Source organism: Camelus bactrianus, chromosome 4 (assembly GCF_048773025.1).
Source record: "Camelus bactrianus isolate YW-2024 breed Bactrian camel chromosome 4, ASM4877302v1, whole genome shotgun sequence".
In the NCBI taxonomy this organism is placed as follows: domain Eukaryota; kingdom Metazoa; phylum Chordata; class Mammalia; order Artiodactyla; family Camelidae; genus Camelus; species Camelus bactrianus.
This window is the reverse complement of record NC_133542.1, coordinates 77,914,958-77,929,792: the sequence shown is the minus strand read 5'-3', so window position 1 is coordinate 77,929,792 and position 14,835 is coordinate 77,914,958. Positions and strand designations below refer to the sequence as shown.

The window sequence follows — 14,835 nt, the reverse complement described above, 5'->3', positions numbered from 1 at the left end:
TGACTTCAAAGGGTCACTCTGCTCTTAACAAAACTGACAATACCTTGCAATAATTCTCTCAAATAATGTGAGAATACGTAAGCAGCCCTGCTGCACAACATTGATGGAAACTGACACACGCCTCAGTGACCTCCCGGGGCTGTCCAGCAACCCTGCTGTGGTGCAGGTGCCTAGGACAGGAGGGCCGGGCAAGTCCCTGACGCCATGGGGCAAGGACTGCCAGACACGTGGGAGGGTGGGAGCAGAGCCTGTGGGAGCGAGCGCCAAGCCGGCCTTACTTCTCCGAGTCCAGGGCGATGAGCGCGCTCTCCAGGGTCTCCTTCCCGGGGGCCGGCTTCCCCAGCCCGGCCGGCCCGGTAGGGTCGAGGCCCTCGGGCCCGGGGGGGCCGGCGCCGGGCAGCTTGTCGTCCTCTGAGAGCGGGGCTCCAGCAGTGCTTCGGGGAAGAGACAGAGGGGTCCGAGTTCAGAGATGGGGAGACCCTCCCTCTTACATAAACCGACACGAATATGGAACAGTTGCCCCGATCCCCGACCCCACCCCCACCCCCGTGCAGCTCCTCCATTCAGTCCCTGGACGGAAGAGCCCGACTGAGGATCACATTCCCAGAGAAAAAGGACACGCAGAAGGGAGGGCGGCTTGTCCAGGGCTTTCCACCAAATGTTCGGAGCTGCTCTAGTGAGTGAACTTCAGGACGAATCCACCAAGGCCACTGCCCTCCCCAACAGAAGGAAATCCCCTTGGAATTTTGACTCAAAGAGCATTAACTTACAGATTAACGTGACTAGTATAGAATGCCACGACGGAACCGACCCCCTCCCAATATTCAATTTCTAATTTTGTCTACAAGTTGAGTCTCTGAAGTGACCGCCAGCGAAGTGTGACGGCCCCTTCACGTCAGTGAGACATCGAGGGTCCCCTCCATGCAGGCTGCAGGTCTTGCTGCTCGGGAAGGGCTCCCCAGCCCTGGCTTCTGGCCAGACGCCGTCGGGGAAGCCAGGCTCCAGACCCCTCCTCCTGCCTGACCATCTGTCTGGCTGTTTAACTCCACGAGTTCCTCAGCTATTTCTACAGAACCCTCTCAGGAAGAAAAGCTAAGTTTCCAACATAAACCCTTCTCCTTGAGACCGTGTCTTCCCTGTTCAGCCAGGGCCTGCCTTCAAGAAGTGACGCAGCAGGAATGGACTCCAGCAGCGGACACTGGTGTTTCACGTTGCACACGCACCCGTGGGCACAGATGTGCACAGACTCGAGTGCAGGCATCTGCACAGCTGCCTGTGGGCGTGCTGGGCTCTGACAGAAAACAGTGCCCCGTGTCGAGCAGGGCAGGGTAACACTGGCTTGGGAACAGGCAGACACTCCACAGAACCACGCTGAGGGCAGAAGAGACGGACGCACAGTGGCACTGAGTGAGTGAACCCCAGCGCCCCCGCAAAGCCAGCTGGGGGACTGGCTGGGAGCCGCCAGACAGGCCTCCCTGGAAGAACCCCCCGGAGGCCCCGCAGGACGCCGGACGCACCTGCCTGTAGTGGTGTCGGCCCTGCCCTCCAGTGCAGGGCTCCTCTCCTGCCCGGGGACCAGCATCGCGGTGGAGGTCGTGTCTGCCTTTGCGACGGTCACCTCTTTGGCCTTGGAGGTCTCCTCCCCACAGTGCGGACAGTAGCTGGCATTGTTCACTCGAGAGGCACAGTCTTTGTGGAAACGGTGAGAGACGCTGCTCTCAGGCTGACATTCCATGAAGTTACCCTGAAAGAGTGATGAGGAATCAGCTTTTGGAACTGGGGCAGAAAAGCGAGCAAAGCACGACTGAGCCGCCAGGAAGCAGCTCCCAGCCCCCGCCAGGAGAGGAGGGGACCAGGCCCCACGTCTGCTGGCCTCCCCAGGCCCGGACCCAAAGAGGAGAAAGTCAAGCGGGAGAGGCCGCTCCGACCAGGGAGAAGCCGCCTACGAGACCAGGTCCAAAGAGGAACCCAAGGAGGGCGGGTCAGACGACAGGTTCGGAACCGAGCCCTAGGAGCAGGCGCTGTGACAAAGCCAGGGGATCACCGCCAGCCTCAGGCCATGGCTCTCCGGGCAGCACGCCTGCGAGAAAACCTCCAGACGGAAGAAGGGCAAGGGCAGCGGGCTCCTGCCGGGAGCGGCAGCTCCCAGACCCGAGAAGCAGGAGAGGACGCGGAGGACCGTGAGGGCACACGGGTGTCACGTCCCGGGAGGCCCTGGAGGAGCTCTCGGCCCAGAGCACAGAGCCCGCACGGAGCCCACAGTGCCGAGTGAGGGCTGGGTGGGCCGGGGGAAGGCACCGCGCACTGTGAACTGTCATTTGTGGATGAAGGACCAGAAGAAGAAAAGCCCAGGTGCCACGGAGGGGCCTGCCAGCGAGAGGCACTGTGCTCAGGCCCGGGAACGGGGCGGGGGGGGGGGGTGCCGGGGGCTCGGGCTGCCAGGCCGCGTCTGCCCCTCGGTGCTGGGCCACTTACCGCTGTGCAGAAGTAGCCGCAGCCGGGGCAGCACTGGTGCTTCACCATCCGGCCACGGTGGTCCTCACACAGCACCAGGAGCGGCGCCTTGCTGGACGGGCGCATCAGCTCGTGCTTGACCACGCTGTTTGTGCACCTGCCCAGCTGCAATTGGACAAGACCGGTCAGCCCGGAGGAGGGCTTGGCCACCGAGCGTCCAGCAGCTGCCACACACAGCACGGGAGGGGCAGGCTGTCAGGAGCATGAAGAGGGACACGGATCCCCCCCCATCCACGGGAGAAGGACCACCAACGTGGCCAGGAGCTGCACCCGCACAGCATTAAGGAGCAGGTGGTCACTGGCCACGCCAGGAGAGTGTCCCGGGCAGGACACACGAAAGATAGCAGGACATGCCAGGGAACACAGCCAGGCCGGACGGAGAGAACCCCAGGCCAGAAGCAGGGATGCAGAGAACCCACGGGACCCCCAGGCAGTCGAGGTGGCCAAAGCAAGACGCCGGACCAAGGCCAGCGGTCAGCCACACAGACCTGGGACCCAGCCCAGCCACGCCGGCTACTGCCCAGGCGCCTTCTGGCAGCCCCCGCCAGCCCATCGGCCTTGTCCTCCAGTGAGGGGATCACGGGGCGCAGGGAAAAGCCAGGGGAGCGGGCAAGAGACACGACGCTGACGCCCGGAGAAACAGGCCCCGTGGCCACCCTGAAGCCGCACAGGAGGCTGTGAGGGAGACCTGGCGGGGAACAGAAACGGGCTCTCAGCATCAGAAACAAGGCAGGAGACATGAGAGGCCCCACAGAGGTGCTGAAGATAGAGCTTCCCAAGTTCAGAGAACGGGAAGGAGGGAGAGCGCCGGCAGCTCCGCCTGAGACTTAAGACAAGGCAGAGAAGACGCAGCCAAGGACCGAGCCAACGTCTCTCCAGAGCTTCCGAGGTGACCCCCCAACCCGGCGCAGGCGAGGACCAGACCTCGGGCAGAAGACAACGTGGTCTCCGCATGCCAGGAAACCACACCGGGCCCCCGAGACTTGGGCGGAGGCGTCTTCAGAGCATATCTCCCTCCCCTCAAGCTAACTGTCTTGAGGAGTGAACGGAGGAGAGGACTGTGTGGCCCCAGACCTGAGGGCCCACCAGCCGGGGACGGACCCTGCGACGGGTACAAAGGGAACAACAGAACTGTGAGAACGAAAGGTTCTCAGGAAGGTAATGGCCCAGCAAACCACTGTTCCTGCAGACACCTCCATGCGGACGGAGGCCGGCTCAGGGGCCTGTCCCCCAGCAAGAAACCTCAGATGACACCTCGAGGAGAGGCCAGGAGATGAGAGGGGAAATGGGACTTCAGGATGCAGAGAAAAGCGCAGAGTCAGCTCGGGCGGGCTGGAGGGCCAGACGGAAATGTTGCATCAGGAACTCTTCGCGGTTGTCCGCGCAGGAGGGGCACCGACATGCATCCAACCAACCCGCCAGCCCTGCGGCAATGCCGGGCAGTCGGGAGGTCCTGCCCAATCAAGGCATAGGCGGCAGGAGGGAGTGGGGTGCGGGGGGAGAGTTGTCAGCACCAATGCCAAGGACACAGTGCAGCCACCAAGACACGTGTGCACGTAGCCCGGGGCCGGCCATCAGACCCACTGTGCCTGAAGGCATGGGGCACCCCGTTGGCAGAGCAGCACTGGCCGGGCCGCCGGGCCCCAGCTGTGCAGGCACACGACCGACCGGTGTGTCTGGAAGAGACAAAAGGACACGGGGCTGAGACGAGGAAGCCTAAGTGTTGGAAGATAAAACATATTTTTGGGAAAACAGCACCAGCTTAAGAATTTCCTGAAATCCCACGAAAAACAGACAGCACCTCAACGGCAAAACCAAACCCACAGACGCTGATGTCAAAACCAGAGGACCCAGAACACAAACGGGTGGAAGTGAGGCTGCGAGACGGGGTGGAAGGCTGGGAGACGGAGGCAGCACCTCGCGGACCCAAGGACAGGAGGGCAGCGAGGTGCCCAACAGTCCTCCCTGGGCCTGAGAAGGCCTGGGAGAGACCCCGCCCAGTCCTAGCACGTGCACGGGGCTGCCCAACAAAACCAACCCGCCAGGGCCCCTCTAGTGCAGGGCACGAGCACCAGGCAAAGCCGAACTGAACAGAACAGGCCGAACAAGAGAAGTGAAGAGAAAAGAAGATCAAGACCAGAGGTTCTCAAACCTCTCATTTCCACGTTCTTTACTCGGAAAAATTACTGAAGGTTCCAAAGAGCTTCTGTCCAAGGGGGTGCATCGATTAACATTTAACGTGTTAGAAATAAAAAAAAAGAAAGTTTTAAAACATTACCAAATTTAACGACAACCTACAGAATGGGAGAAAATTTTTGCAAAAGATGAAACTGACAAAGGCTCGATCTCCAGAATATATAAGCAGCTCATACGACTTGATAAGAAAAAAACAAACAACCCAATTCAAAAATGGGCAGAAGACCTAAACAAGCAATTCTCCAAGGAAGACATACAAATGATCAGTAGACACATGAAAAAATGCTCCATATCACTAATTATCAGAGAAATGCAATCAAAACTACAATGAGGTACCATGTCACACCAGTCAGAATGGCCATCCTTCAAAAGTCCACAAATGACAAATGCTGGAGAGGCTGTGGAGAAAGGGGAACCCTCCTACACTGCTGGTGGGAATGCAGTTTGGTGCAGCCACTGTGGGAAACAGTGTGGAGATTCCTCAAAAGACTAGGAACAGACTTACCGTATGACCCAGGAATCCCATTCCTGGGCTTGTATCCAGAAGGAACCCTACTTCAGGATGATACCTGCACCCCAATGTTCATAGCAGCATTATTTACAATAGCCAAGACATGGAAACAGCCTAAATGTCCATCAACAGATGCCTGGATAAAGAAGAGGTGGTATATTTATACAATGGAATACTATTCAGCCATAAAAACCGACAACATAACGCCATTTGCGGCAACATGGATGTCCCTGGAGAATGTCATTCTAAGAGAAGTAAGCCAGAAAGAGAAAGAAAAATACCATATGAGATCGCTCATATGTGGAATCTAAAAAAAAAGAAAACAAAAAACATAAATACAAAACAGAAACAGACTCATAGACGTAGAATACAAACTTGTGGTTGCCAAGGGGGAGAAGGGTGGGAAGGGACAGACTGGGAGTTCAAAATTTGTAGATATTGACAGGCATATGCAGAATAGATAAACAAGATTATACTGTGTAGCACAAGGAAATGTATACAAGACCTTGTGGTAGCTCACAGCTAAAAAAAAATGTGACAATGAATATATGTATGTTCATGTGTAACTGAAAAATTGTGCTCTACACTGGAATTTGACACAACATTGTAAAATGACTGTGACTCAATAAAAAAATGTTTAAAAAAGTTTCTTTAATTACCGAATTTAAAAATAGCAATAAACTTGTTACATGAAGACTACGTTTTAATAAAAAATTTTTAGAAATTTCAATGAGAAGCGTGTCACTGTTTTACACTGAGCATAAAACTCTGTAGTAACACCTGGCTTAACCAGCAGCGGGGCCTCATGTCTGCTTCTGCGCCCTGAGCAGGCACCCGTGGGCATTCTGCCTCGACACCACAGCAAAACTCTACAAGGGGAGTTTCTTAAACAACTTGCTGCAATGTACGAACCTCAATCCTCCACAAGCTTCAGGACCCCAACCTAACCCGCCCGTGTGTCCTGCCCGAGGATGATTCTGTAACACTAGGCCTCGCAGACGTGCAAACCCCATGCTGCACTTGAGAGACAGCAGAAGAGGCACTTGCTTTTCAGTCTTGTCATAAAAACCGCTTTGACCTCACACACCCTAGGGAAGAGTCCGATGGAGCTGAAGCTTTAATAACGATCACGATGATGACACCAAGACTACAGTCCGTCAAATAGCTTTAAACACGAGTTCACAATGGCGTTTTAAAGGAAAGAACTGGTCAACCTCAGAAGATGACAGAGAACAAACTCATCACTTGAGAGACTAGGAAACGAGAAAGACTCAAACACCTGTGCCACCTCCCTCGAGACACCCCGCGCGCAACGGAGCAGCAGAGGGACGACAAGTCTGCAAAACCACCCAGCTGTGAGTGAACAGTGAGTGGCACGCCACCACCACCTTGGAACTGCTGGTGAATGAACGCCCGCAGCACTGAGGCCAACAGCTGCTCCCATCAGGAAGACAGCAAGCCAGGCCCTCAGCTGGGCCTGGGCCAGGCCGCTCACAGCCGCAGACGCACGAGGGGCACGTGGGCTGGAGGCACCAGGGCACGGGGGCCACCGCCTCAGACGGCAGGTCAGACGGCCCAGCTGCTCCACAGATAAACGGGGGAGAAGGGGCAGGAGGGAGGGCAAATGTAAATTAAAAGGCAAGTGGGCAACGGCGTCTGGGGCACACGCACGGGCGGTGATGCCGCCCAGAAAACATGGGGACGTGACCACCACGGGGCGGGGGCGGGAGGGGGGGCGGGGGCGGCTGTTTGGGGCTGAGTCCATTTCTCGCCCTCGGTGGTGGCTCCCAGGGTGCCCATCCCAGAGACTCATCAGGCCACACGTGTGTTTTGTTTTCTGGATCCAGGTTTCATTTTATGACCAAAAATCTCACGTACAAACACTGAATACAAAAAAGAGCTTGAGTCCCTAGGACGAGCGCGGGGAGGGCGGGGGAGCAAAGCCAAGCCCGCGGCAAGTCGCTAAGACACCAACGCATCGCTCTGGAAAGTGAAAGAGAGCCCCCAGAGTCGCTGTGCAGTCCACGCACCCAGGCTGACGCACATCTCAGGGTACCAAGCGGCCCAGCGGGTGAGCAAAGCTCTCCCGACCCAGAGAATTCCAGGGCCAGTGCACTTCTAATGAGACGGTGGACTCAGGCAACGGGGACCGAGGCAGGGACACGGCAGGGAAGGAGCCGTAAGCAAGGGATCGGCGGCAGCCATGGACGACCTGACCCACTCGGCACGGTGACCTCACAGCACCTACCCCAAGCGTTCTTGCCAAAATTAGGTCAGAATGAGATTAAAATCTTAGAGCCTGGATGTGCTCTGGTCTCCAGCCCTCACTTTCGGGAGCTAAGGGGAAGGACTGAGCTCAAACAGAAGTGACCAGCTGAGCCCAGGCCTGCAGCAGGGGTCAGTGGGGCACTCCGATTACAGCAGGTGGAAGACGGATTCCAGGACGGATCCCACCTACCTGGATTCAACCAGAGGAAAGAACCGTACATGGCATTTTTCAGAGACACTTGACTTTGAAGTAGGCATTGTGTAATAACAGAATTACTGCTATTTTTGTTACACAAGACGATGCTCTCCTCCTTCTTGAGAGCTGCGCACCGAGATAGTCAGTGGTAAAATCGGGTTTGCTCAGAACACTAGGTCAAAACCCTGAGAGCAGGAGGGAGGGGCGGACCCACATGCTGGTGACTCGGATCTGAGGAGCAGGTTCAGAAGGTCGGCCACCACTTTTCCATCATGGAAAGTTCTTCTCAAGGAGGGAAGGGGTCTGAGGAGTGGCATGGGGGGGCGGCGGCAACAGAACACAACGCACCCTGCCCATATGCCAGCTGGCCGCCACGTGGAGACAGCTCTGCAAACGTCCCCCAGACCAGGCACGGGGCTCTGATTCCCTCACCGGGGGCACTGGCCGAGCTCAGTGCGGACACAAACCCACTTACTTCGTGGTCCACGCTCTCGGTGGCCATGCACTGGTTGTTGGCCAGAGTGGTGATCTCTCGGCTTTTCGGGGTTTCCATCCGGCAGCTGCAGAGGGGCAACTCCTGGAGGCCGTCCGTCTCCCCCACGTCGGGACCGTTGGCCAGCCCTGCAGTCACACAGACGTGGTGAGTGTGGCCCTGGCAGGTCCCCGTGTCCCCGCCGCACGCAGCCCGCATGTCTGCAGAAGCAGCCCTGCTGCTCCCAAGCTGCTGCCCCCAACAGAAGAGCACTGATTTCCTCACTCGGTTCCAGAAAATCACAGCAGCACAACAAACGCGACTGGACCTGCAAGGATCTGAAGTCAGTTTTCACGTTTGTTTTTTCCCTTCCTTTTTGAATTTCTGTTTTTGCGGGGAGAGGTGAGTAGGTTTAGTTAGTTATTTGGTTTTTCAGCGGAGGTACTGGGAATTGAACCCAGGACCTCGTGCATGCTAACCATGTGCTCTCTCCCCAACGTGGAAGGATCTGGAAGCAGCTTGTTTATTCAGTTATTATCTGCCGTTTCTCACCCGCAGCAACAGTGCACAGAGCCTGCGGTCAGGCCGAAGGCGGGAAGTCGGGGAAACCACCAGGAGAGCCTGTTACCACCTCCCCCGTTCTACGGATGAGGGTGGAGCAACGAGGGGTGGGGGTGGGAGGGAGCCCAGGTCTGCTCCTCTAAGCCCACCAGGGCACCCCACCCAGGCAGTGGGGGCGCGCAGGCTGGCTGCCAGGAAGACCGCTCAACCCAACCAGAAGCTTCCAAAGGAAGTCACATTTCAGGTGAGTGTGAGGTGGGTGGGGGTCCCGCCGGGCACCCCACCCCCCCGCAAAGAGCAGTGGATTCCGCCTCCCGGCCCACAGCACAGAGGCTGGCTCACAGGACAGGCCCTGGCTGCTGCCCCTCCCCCTGCTTGGGAGCCAAGGCTGGTCCCTGCCAAGACACACTCAGGACACAGGGTCAGTCACACCCTGAGGGCTGGAGCTCGCGTGATCAGGAGGGAACAAAGCAGGAGGGTGACCCCACATCCCAAGGGGCCCAGGCCCTTCCTTCGTGGTGGGAGGAGGCCTCTCCAAGAGCAAATGGGGAAGCCAGGTCAGACCAAGAGTCAGCCAGGGGGTGCCTGCGGTGACCCCGAACACAGGACACAGATCGCGAGGGGCTGAGCAGCGAGGCCGTGGGGAGGACGCGGGCCTGTATCTGCAGTGCGAGCCCCCAGGCATCCCACGAATGTGAGAGGGATTCGAGGGGCCAGCACCTCAACCTCAACCAAGGGACCTGACGTCAGTCAACCAGACGCACCCACATGGCCATTCCACCAGGAGAACAAACGTGGGGTCGACACTGCACACTGAGCTCCCCCTCCCACCTCGATGTGGCTTTCGCCAGCTTGGCTTCCTTTTACCGGAAACGAACTTAGGTGTTTCCAGGCCAAGGCTAAACCCAAGTAACCAACAGGGCAGTGGGAGACCCCACTGTGAGCTGCCATCTCACCTCTGACCCTTGGGCACAGTGCAGGGCTTGGGGTACGTGGTAAATGGACACAACTTCCTGTGACAAATCTCAGAGCAGGTGTAGCAACACTGATCACAGGAGTCGCTTCATGTGGACGAGAGCACAAGGCGAGCAGGGGGCTCCTGGTCCGTCCTCAGTGAGGAGACGAGTGGCCGTGCCCCCAAGCCCGGACGCGCCCCCGGCTCCCCTCGTGAGCTGAGCCTGTGATGCCCTGCACTGAGCAGGGCAGGGCTCCCCCAGTGCCCAGACCCTAAGAGCGGGCGCTGTCCTTTAAAGACCAACTGGTTGACCTGCAGATACTAACCACTACGTATAAAATAAACGAGTCTCCTCTGTAGAGAACAGAGAACCGTTCAGCATCTCGTAGTAACCTACAGCGAAAAGAATTTCAAAGCAGATACACGTGTACACACGTGTATCTGAAACACTAGGCTGTAACCAGAAGTTGACACAACACTGTACACTGACTATAATTCATTTGGAAAAAAAACAGAATGACTGGTTATATTCCACAGAAGCAAAGTCCACGCTGAATGTAAATAACAAGGATTTTATATTTTCCCCATGTTACATTTCAAATAGGTTTTTCCAAAGAGTCAAACAGTCTTTAATTACTTTTTGCTGACAAAGGGTTTGCAGCGGTGGGGAGAAAGTGGGTGGCGGGGAGGGCAGCTCCACCTGCTCCTGCAGCCCTGGGCCCAGCTGGAGTGCAGACCTCACCATCGCAGAACGTACCTGAGCCCATTGGAGCCACATCTCACCAACCACAACCGGAGTCAGAGGTCACAGAAAAGCCCTGTCACTCACAATGACGCCAGCCAGCATTTGGTGAAGCGCAGCCCGGGCAGGAGTCCACCGTGTCATTAGGACACGATGTAAAAGCACGTCTGACTCTCAGGGACAACCTGACCGAGGGGGACGCCCACTGCCCCATCCCTGGAGGCTCCGGACTGGCCCACGCAGTGACACGGCACACCCGCCTGCGTCCTGGTACCTGACCCGCACGCTCCACGCCCTGCCCGGCCTCCACACCAACACGGCAGGCACCTCCAAGCCCAGAGCAGGGAGGCGCCGGCCCCGGAGCTCACCTTCTGCTTCTGCGGGCAGCGTCCCCTTGACACGGAGATCCAAGGAGTCCAGCGACACCTCCATGTATCCCAAGCTGTCTCCCGGTGCCGTCGGCTCCGCGCTCCCCGAAGACGACGCGTAGGCTTCAGCACCTGCATTCCAAAGGCACACACGTAGCGGGCCAGGCACCAGCCGCGCCACGGGCTGCGCCGCCACGGGGCTGCACAGTAGTCTACGCAGACAACAGGCTCAGACACCACCCCATCCTGGCCCCTTCGCCCCTGCCTCTTCTCGCAGGTGGTCCCCTCCGCACAGAGCACTCGTAGGAAGGGGCTGTGCCAAGAAAGGCAAGGCCTGCCTTGGGAAACACCTTTGTCTGCAACTAGACCGACCAGGTAAGAGCTGACCAAATACTTCAGGACACGAATAAAAATGTCGTAAGTGTATGTTCCATGAATACGACTTAAAATAGAACAGAAAAATCTGAAACACAGGTTTGAAAGACCAGCTGAAGCGCAGGAGATGCAGAGGCTGCAGACGCATGGGGCTGCTGGGAAAGGGGCCAGCCTCGCAGACCCCTGGGTGTCAGGATGATGGGGGAAGACGCGGGGCCACAGGAGCATCCACCTGTCAGACAGGCAGTTTCAAAGCACGTGGCTCACCAGAGGGTGACACCAGGTGAACCTGCCCCAGAGTGCGCAAGCGAGGAGCTGGCTGAGGGGCGGCCCGCCCACATGTCCCAGCAGGTGTACCCGTATCGGCTACTCTTAAGGGCATTTCACTGAGGAAGCCTGCAAAATGCGCATTTACACAGGACGAGGTTACCACCAGCAAAGGACCAGTGCCCGAATCTCCCAGCCGAGCCTCCAAACACTAGTCACTGATGCTGTGTCAGTGATCGGGACTGAGGGAGCCTAACATCGAGAGGAGCGGTGTCCGAAGATGCTGAACTCATGCCACGTTCTGCACCCAGGCCTCAGATAGGAGAAGCCGCCCAGCAGTAAGAAACTGTCACCACCGCTGCGAAGAACGTGAGTAGCCTTCTGCAACTCTAGACACTTGACGGAAGGAAAACAAATTCAAACTATATGAACAGTACTTAGGCATGGGCTTTATACATCATACCCAAGATGGCAAAGATGAAGCCTTCACCCCAAAACTACTCTGAGTCTTAGATCTACAGACGCTTTTGTGAGCCACCAGCAGGAACCACATCAGGCACTCTGATCATGGTTGACAAGCCGTGGTACCGAGGAAAGGAGACGAGGTTCAGAGGAGGCACGTGTGCGCCTGGTGAGTCAGAAAGCCCCACCAGCCACCTAATGCAGCCTGAAACCGCCTGCCACACACAGGCCTCCCGCAGCCTCTGCCTCCCCGAGGCCAGCTCTGCCTCCCCAGCAGCCACTCAGCAGACCTACTTCCCAATCGGGGAGTCCAGAAGACACTGAAGTAACTGAGGAGAAGAGAACGAAGCCCCGCAGCTGGGCGGTGCCGGTGCAGGCATCGACCAACCAACCAGGTCGACTAGAGTCCAGAAACAGCCACGCGGTGACCGTCAGCAGAGGTTCAAAGAGTGAAATGGAGAAAAAGAAAAGTTAACGTAACCACTGGTGCTGGAACAACTAGACGTCCACAGGTAAAAAAGTGAGCAACCTCACACCACACACACACACCCACCACAGATCAGAGCCCCACATGTAAAGGCTGAAACTATAAAACTTCAAGAAAAAAACATGGGACAAAATCTCTCTGACCTGGGCTATTTAAGTCAAAGATTTCTGAGATGAAAAGCATGAGTTTTAAAGATAATCTATAAATTAGACTTCAGCAAATACTTTTTAAAACTTTTACACCAGGCACATACTTGCAAAACATGTATCTGACAAAAGACTTGTATGCAGAATATTGAAAGAATTCTTGCAACTCGATGAGAAAACAAACACTCTGGTTTTAAAATGAACAAAATATATGAACATATCACAAAAGATAGATGCAAAAACGCTAAGGTGTGTAGCCTTGTTGTTCATTAGGTAAATACAAAGTGAAACTGCAGTAAGACACCACCCCACACCCACCAGCAGCACTGAGACTAGACCGGCCAATGGCACGTGTCGTGAGGACGCAGCAGCTCCGGGGCGCTCACCCGCTGCTGCAGTAATGCAAGAGGGCAGTTTGGCGGCTCCCCTAAAACGTGAGACACGCCATGTGGCTCAGCCCCGCCCTCCTAAACATCCACCCGAGACACAGGAAAGCACGTGCTCAACCAGGACTTGCACACAAACGTTCCCAGAGTTCACCTGTGAAACGCTGGAAAGAGCCGAACTGTCCCATGGCGAGGGACAGAGCCTGGCCAGTGCACCCTGGACTCCTCCCCCAACTGCACCAACAACGCCCCTCAGCAACACTCAGAGGGCCTAGGAGAAGGGCACCCCCGGGAAGACCCATCTGTAAATGGTCTACACAGACCGAGCCGTCTGCGGGGGCAGCAGGGAGCAGAGGGTCCAGGGCCAGGCGGGGCAGGCGGGAGCAGGCCACTACAGGCAGGGGCACAGGACCCTCACAACAGGGTGCGGTCCTCCTGTCACCACACGTGCACGTCACGCTGCCCCAGGCCTTCCACAGGTAGGCTGCAAGCCAGGCCCACCAGGGCCCTCCCTGTGTCAGCCCCTCCAGCAAACTCCCTCCAGAACAAGGGAGCCTGCCCACGGGGCTAAGAGCCACCAAGGACCCCGCCCTGCCCACAGACATCACATGCAGCGGCAGTGACCATACAGCGTCCACGCAAGTCGCAGATGCCAGGCGCACAGGGAGGGGAGGGCAGGAAGGTGGGGAACACTCGGCAAGGAAGCCAGCGTCGCAAGAAGGGGCCTGGAAGGAAGCCACTTCAGGATCAGCATGTCTCTGATAAAGGCGGTTCAGACACTTTGGATTCTTTTTTTAAATGGTGGGCCTTCCGTTCCAACTGCACCCGATGCAGAACCCTGGCCCCCGGCCCCGGCCGCTTCCGCTCACCTAGCACTGGGCAGGGCTTCTTTCTGCTCCGCCGCCGCCTCTTCCTGGCCGGCTTGATCCAGGGGCTGTCAGGCTTCCCTTTCCTCTTGAGAAACTTCTTCTTGATGCTGGATTCAGAACTCTGAGAACCCAGGGCAGGAAGAAAAAAGCAAAAAGCTACAAGTGCTGTTTTTCGCTGTGTCTTGATTCTTCAACTAGGAGATTAACTTCACTTTCAGGCAATTTCTAGGTCGCATTCTTAGAGACGCTCCTACCTTTTCCTAAACACCACTCTAACCTCAGTTACTTGCCAGTGGGGTAAAAAAGCCAAGGGACTTAAAATGGAATTATAAATCTTACTTGAGTTGAGTTTGGCACAAGAAAGAATAAATGAGAAAGTTCTACCCAGGAATGAAGTAAATAAACTCAGTAAGAGAATCCACTTTTAACCACACGTGTCCACTGCTGCTGCTCACAAGGAGAGGTACAGCAGACGCCTGAACCCGCTTCAGAACCCACGTTGAAGCTACAGCTGCTACGCGGAGAGCAACGGGAGGGGTGTGTCACTTTATAGCATCTCTAGGTTCTGGATCATCTGCTTCTAAAACCAAGACGTAGAAAGGGCATCTACCACGAGTTACAAACAGACGCGCAGCGTGACCCACTAGCCTTCCCGACGGGCCAACGGGAGGGTCTCCCAGCTCCCGCTCACTGTGGACAGAGAAGGGAATTTTAAAGAATGGGCTCACGAGCTGAAAAGACACCCGGGGGCAGCTCGCCGGGCTTTCCGACAACCACCATGGTGCCCGAGCCCCCGCGCTGGGCACCTCACTGACCCACGGGAGGTGGTGGGGCAGCAGCCTTGGCGACGCCCCACCGCGAGCCCCCGCGCTCCCCTTCACAGCAAAACTCTGGGAAGAACTGCACACACTGCACCCAAAGCTCGCTGCCACTTCCATCCACTGTCCCGGGAAATGACCGCTTACCGCCTGCCTCTCGTCCACCCACACAGCAAGCTGCCAGCCCTGCCACTTTCCCCTCTTCAGAGTGGTCCTCGGCTCCCATGACCCCGAACTCTCCG

General features: G+C 56.7%; 1 protein-coding gene across 21 annotated transcripts in view; it reads right to left on the bottom strand.

Moving 5' to 3' along the window:
• EHMT1 (euchromatic histone lysine methyltransferase 1) overlaps positions 1 to 14,835 on the bottom strand; it is a 119,326-nt gene that overhangs the window by 36,821 nt on the left and 67,670 nt on the right. For all 21 annotated transcript variants that reach the window (XR_012506667.1, XR_012506669.1, XR_012506670.1 and 18 more), the window contains 6 exons: positions 13,776 to 13,896; positions 10,784 to 10,915; positions 8,161 to 8,306; positions 2,476 to 2,619; positions 1,518 to 1,744; positions 279 to 434 (listed from right to left, as the gene is read on the bottom strand). Coding sequence is in view for 16 of the 21 variants with exons in the window: in XM_074362770.1 (XP_074218871.1) it covers positions 279 to 434; positions 1,518 to 1,744; positions 2,476 to 2,619; positions 8,161 to 8,306; positions 10,784 to 10,915; positions 13,776 to 13,896 (926 nt within the window). In the remaining 5 variants the exon portion in view is untranslated. The remainder of the gene's footprint in view (positions 1 to 278; positions 435 to 1,517; positions 1,745 to 2,475; positions 2,620 to 8,160; positions 8,307 to 10,783; positions 10,916 to 13,775; positions 13,897 to 14,835) is intronic.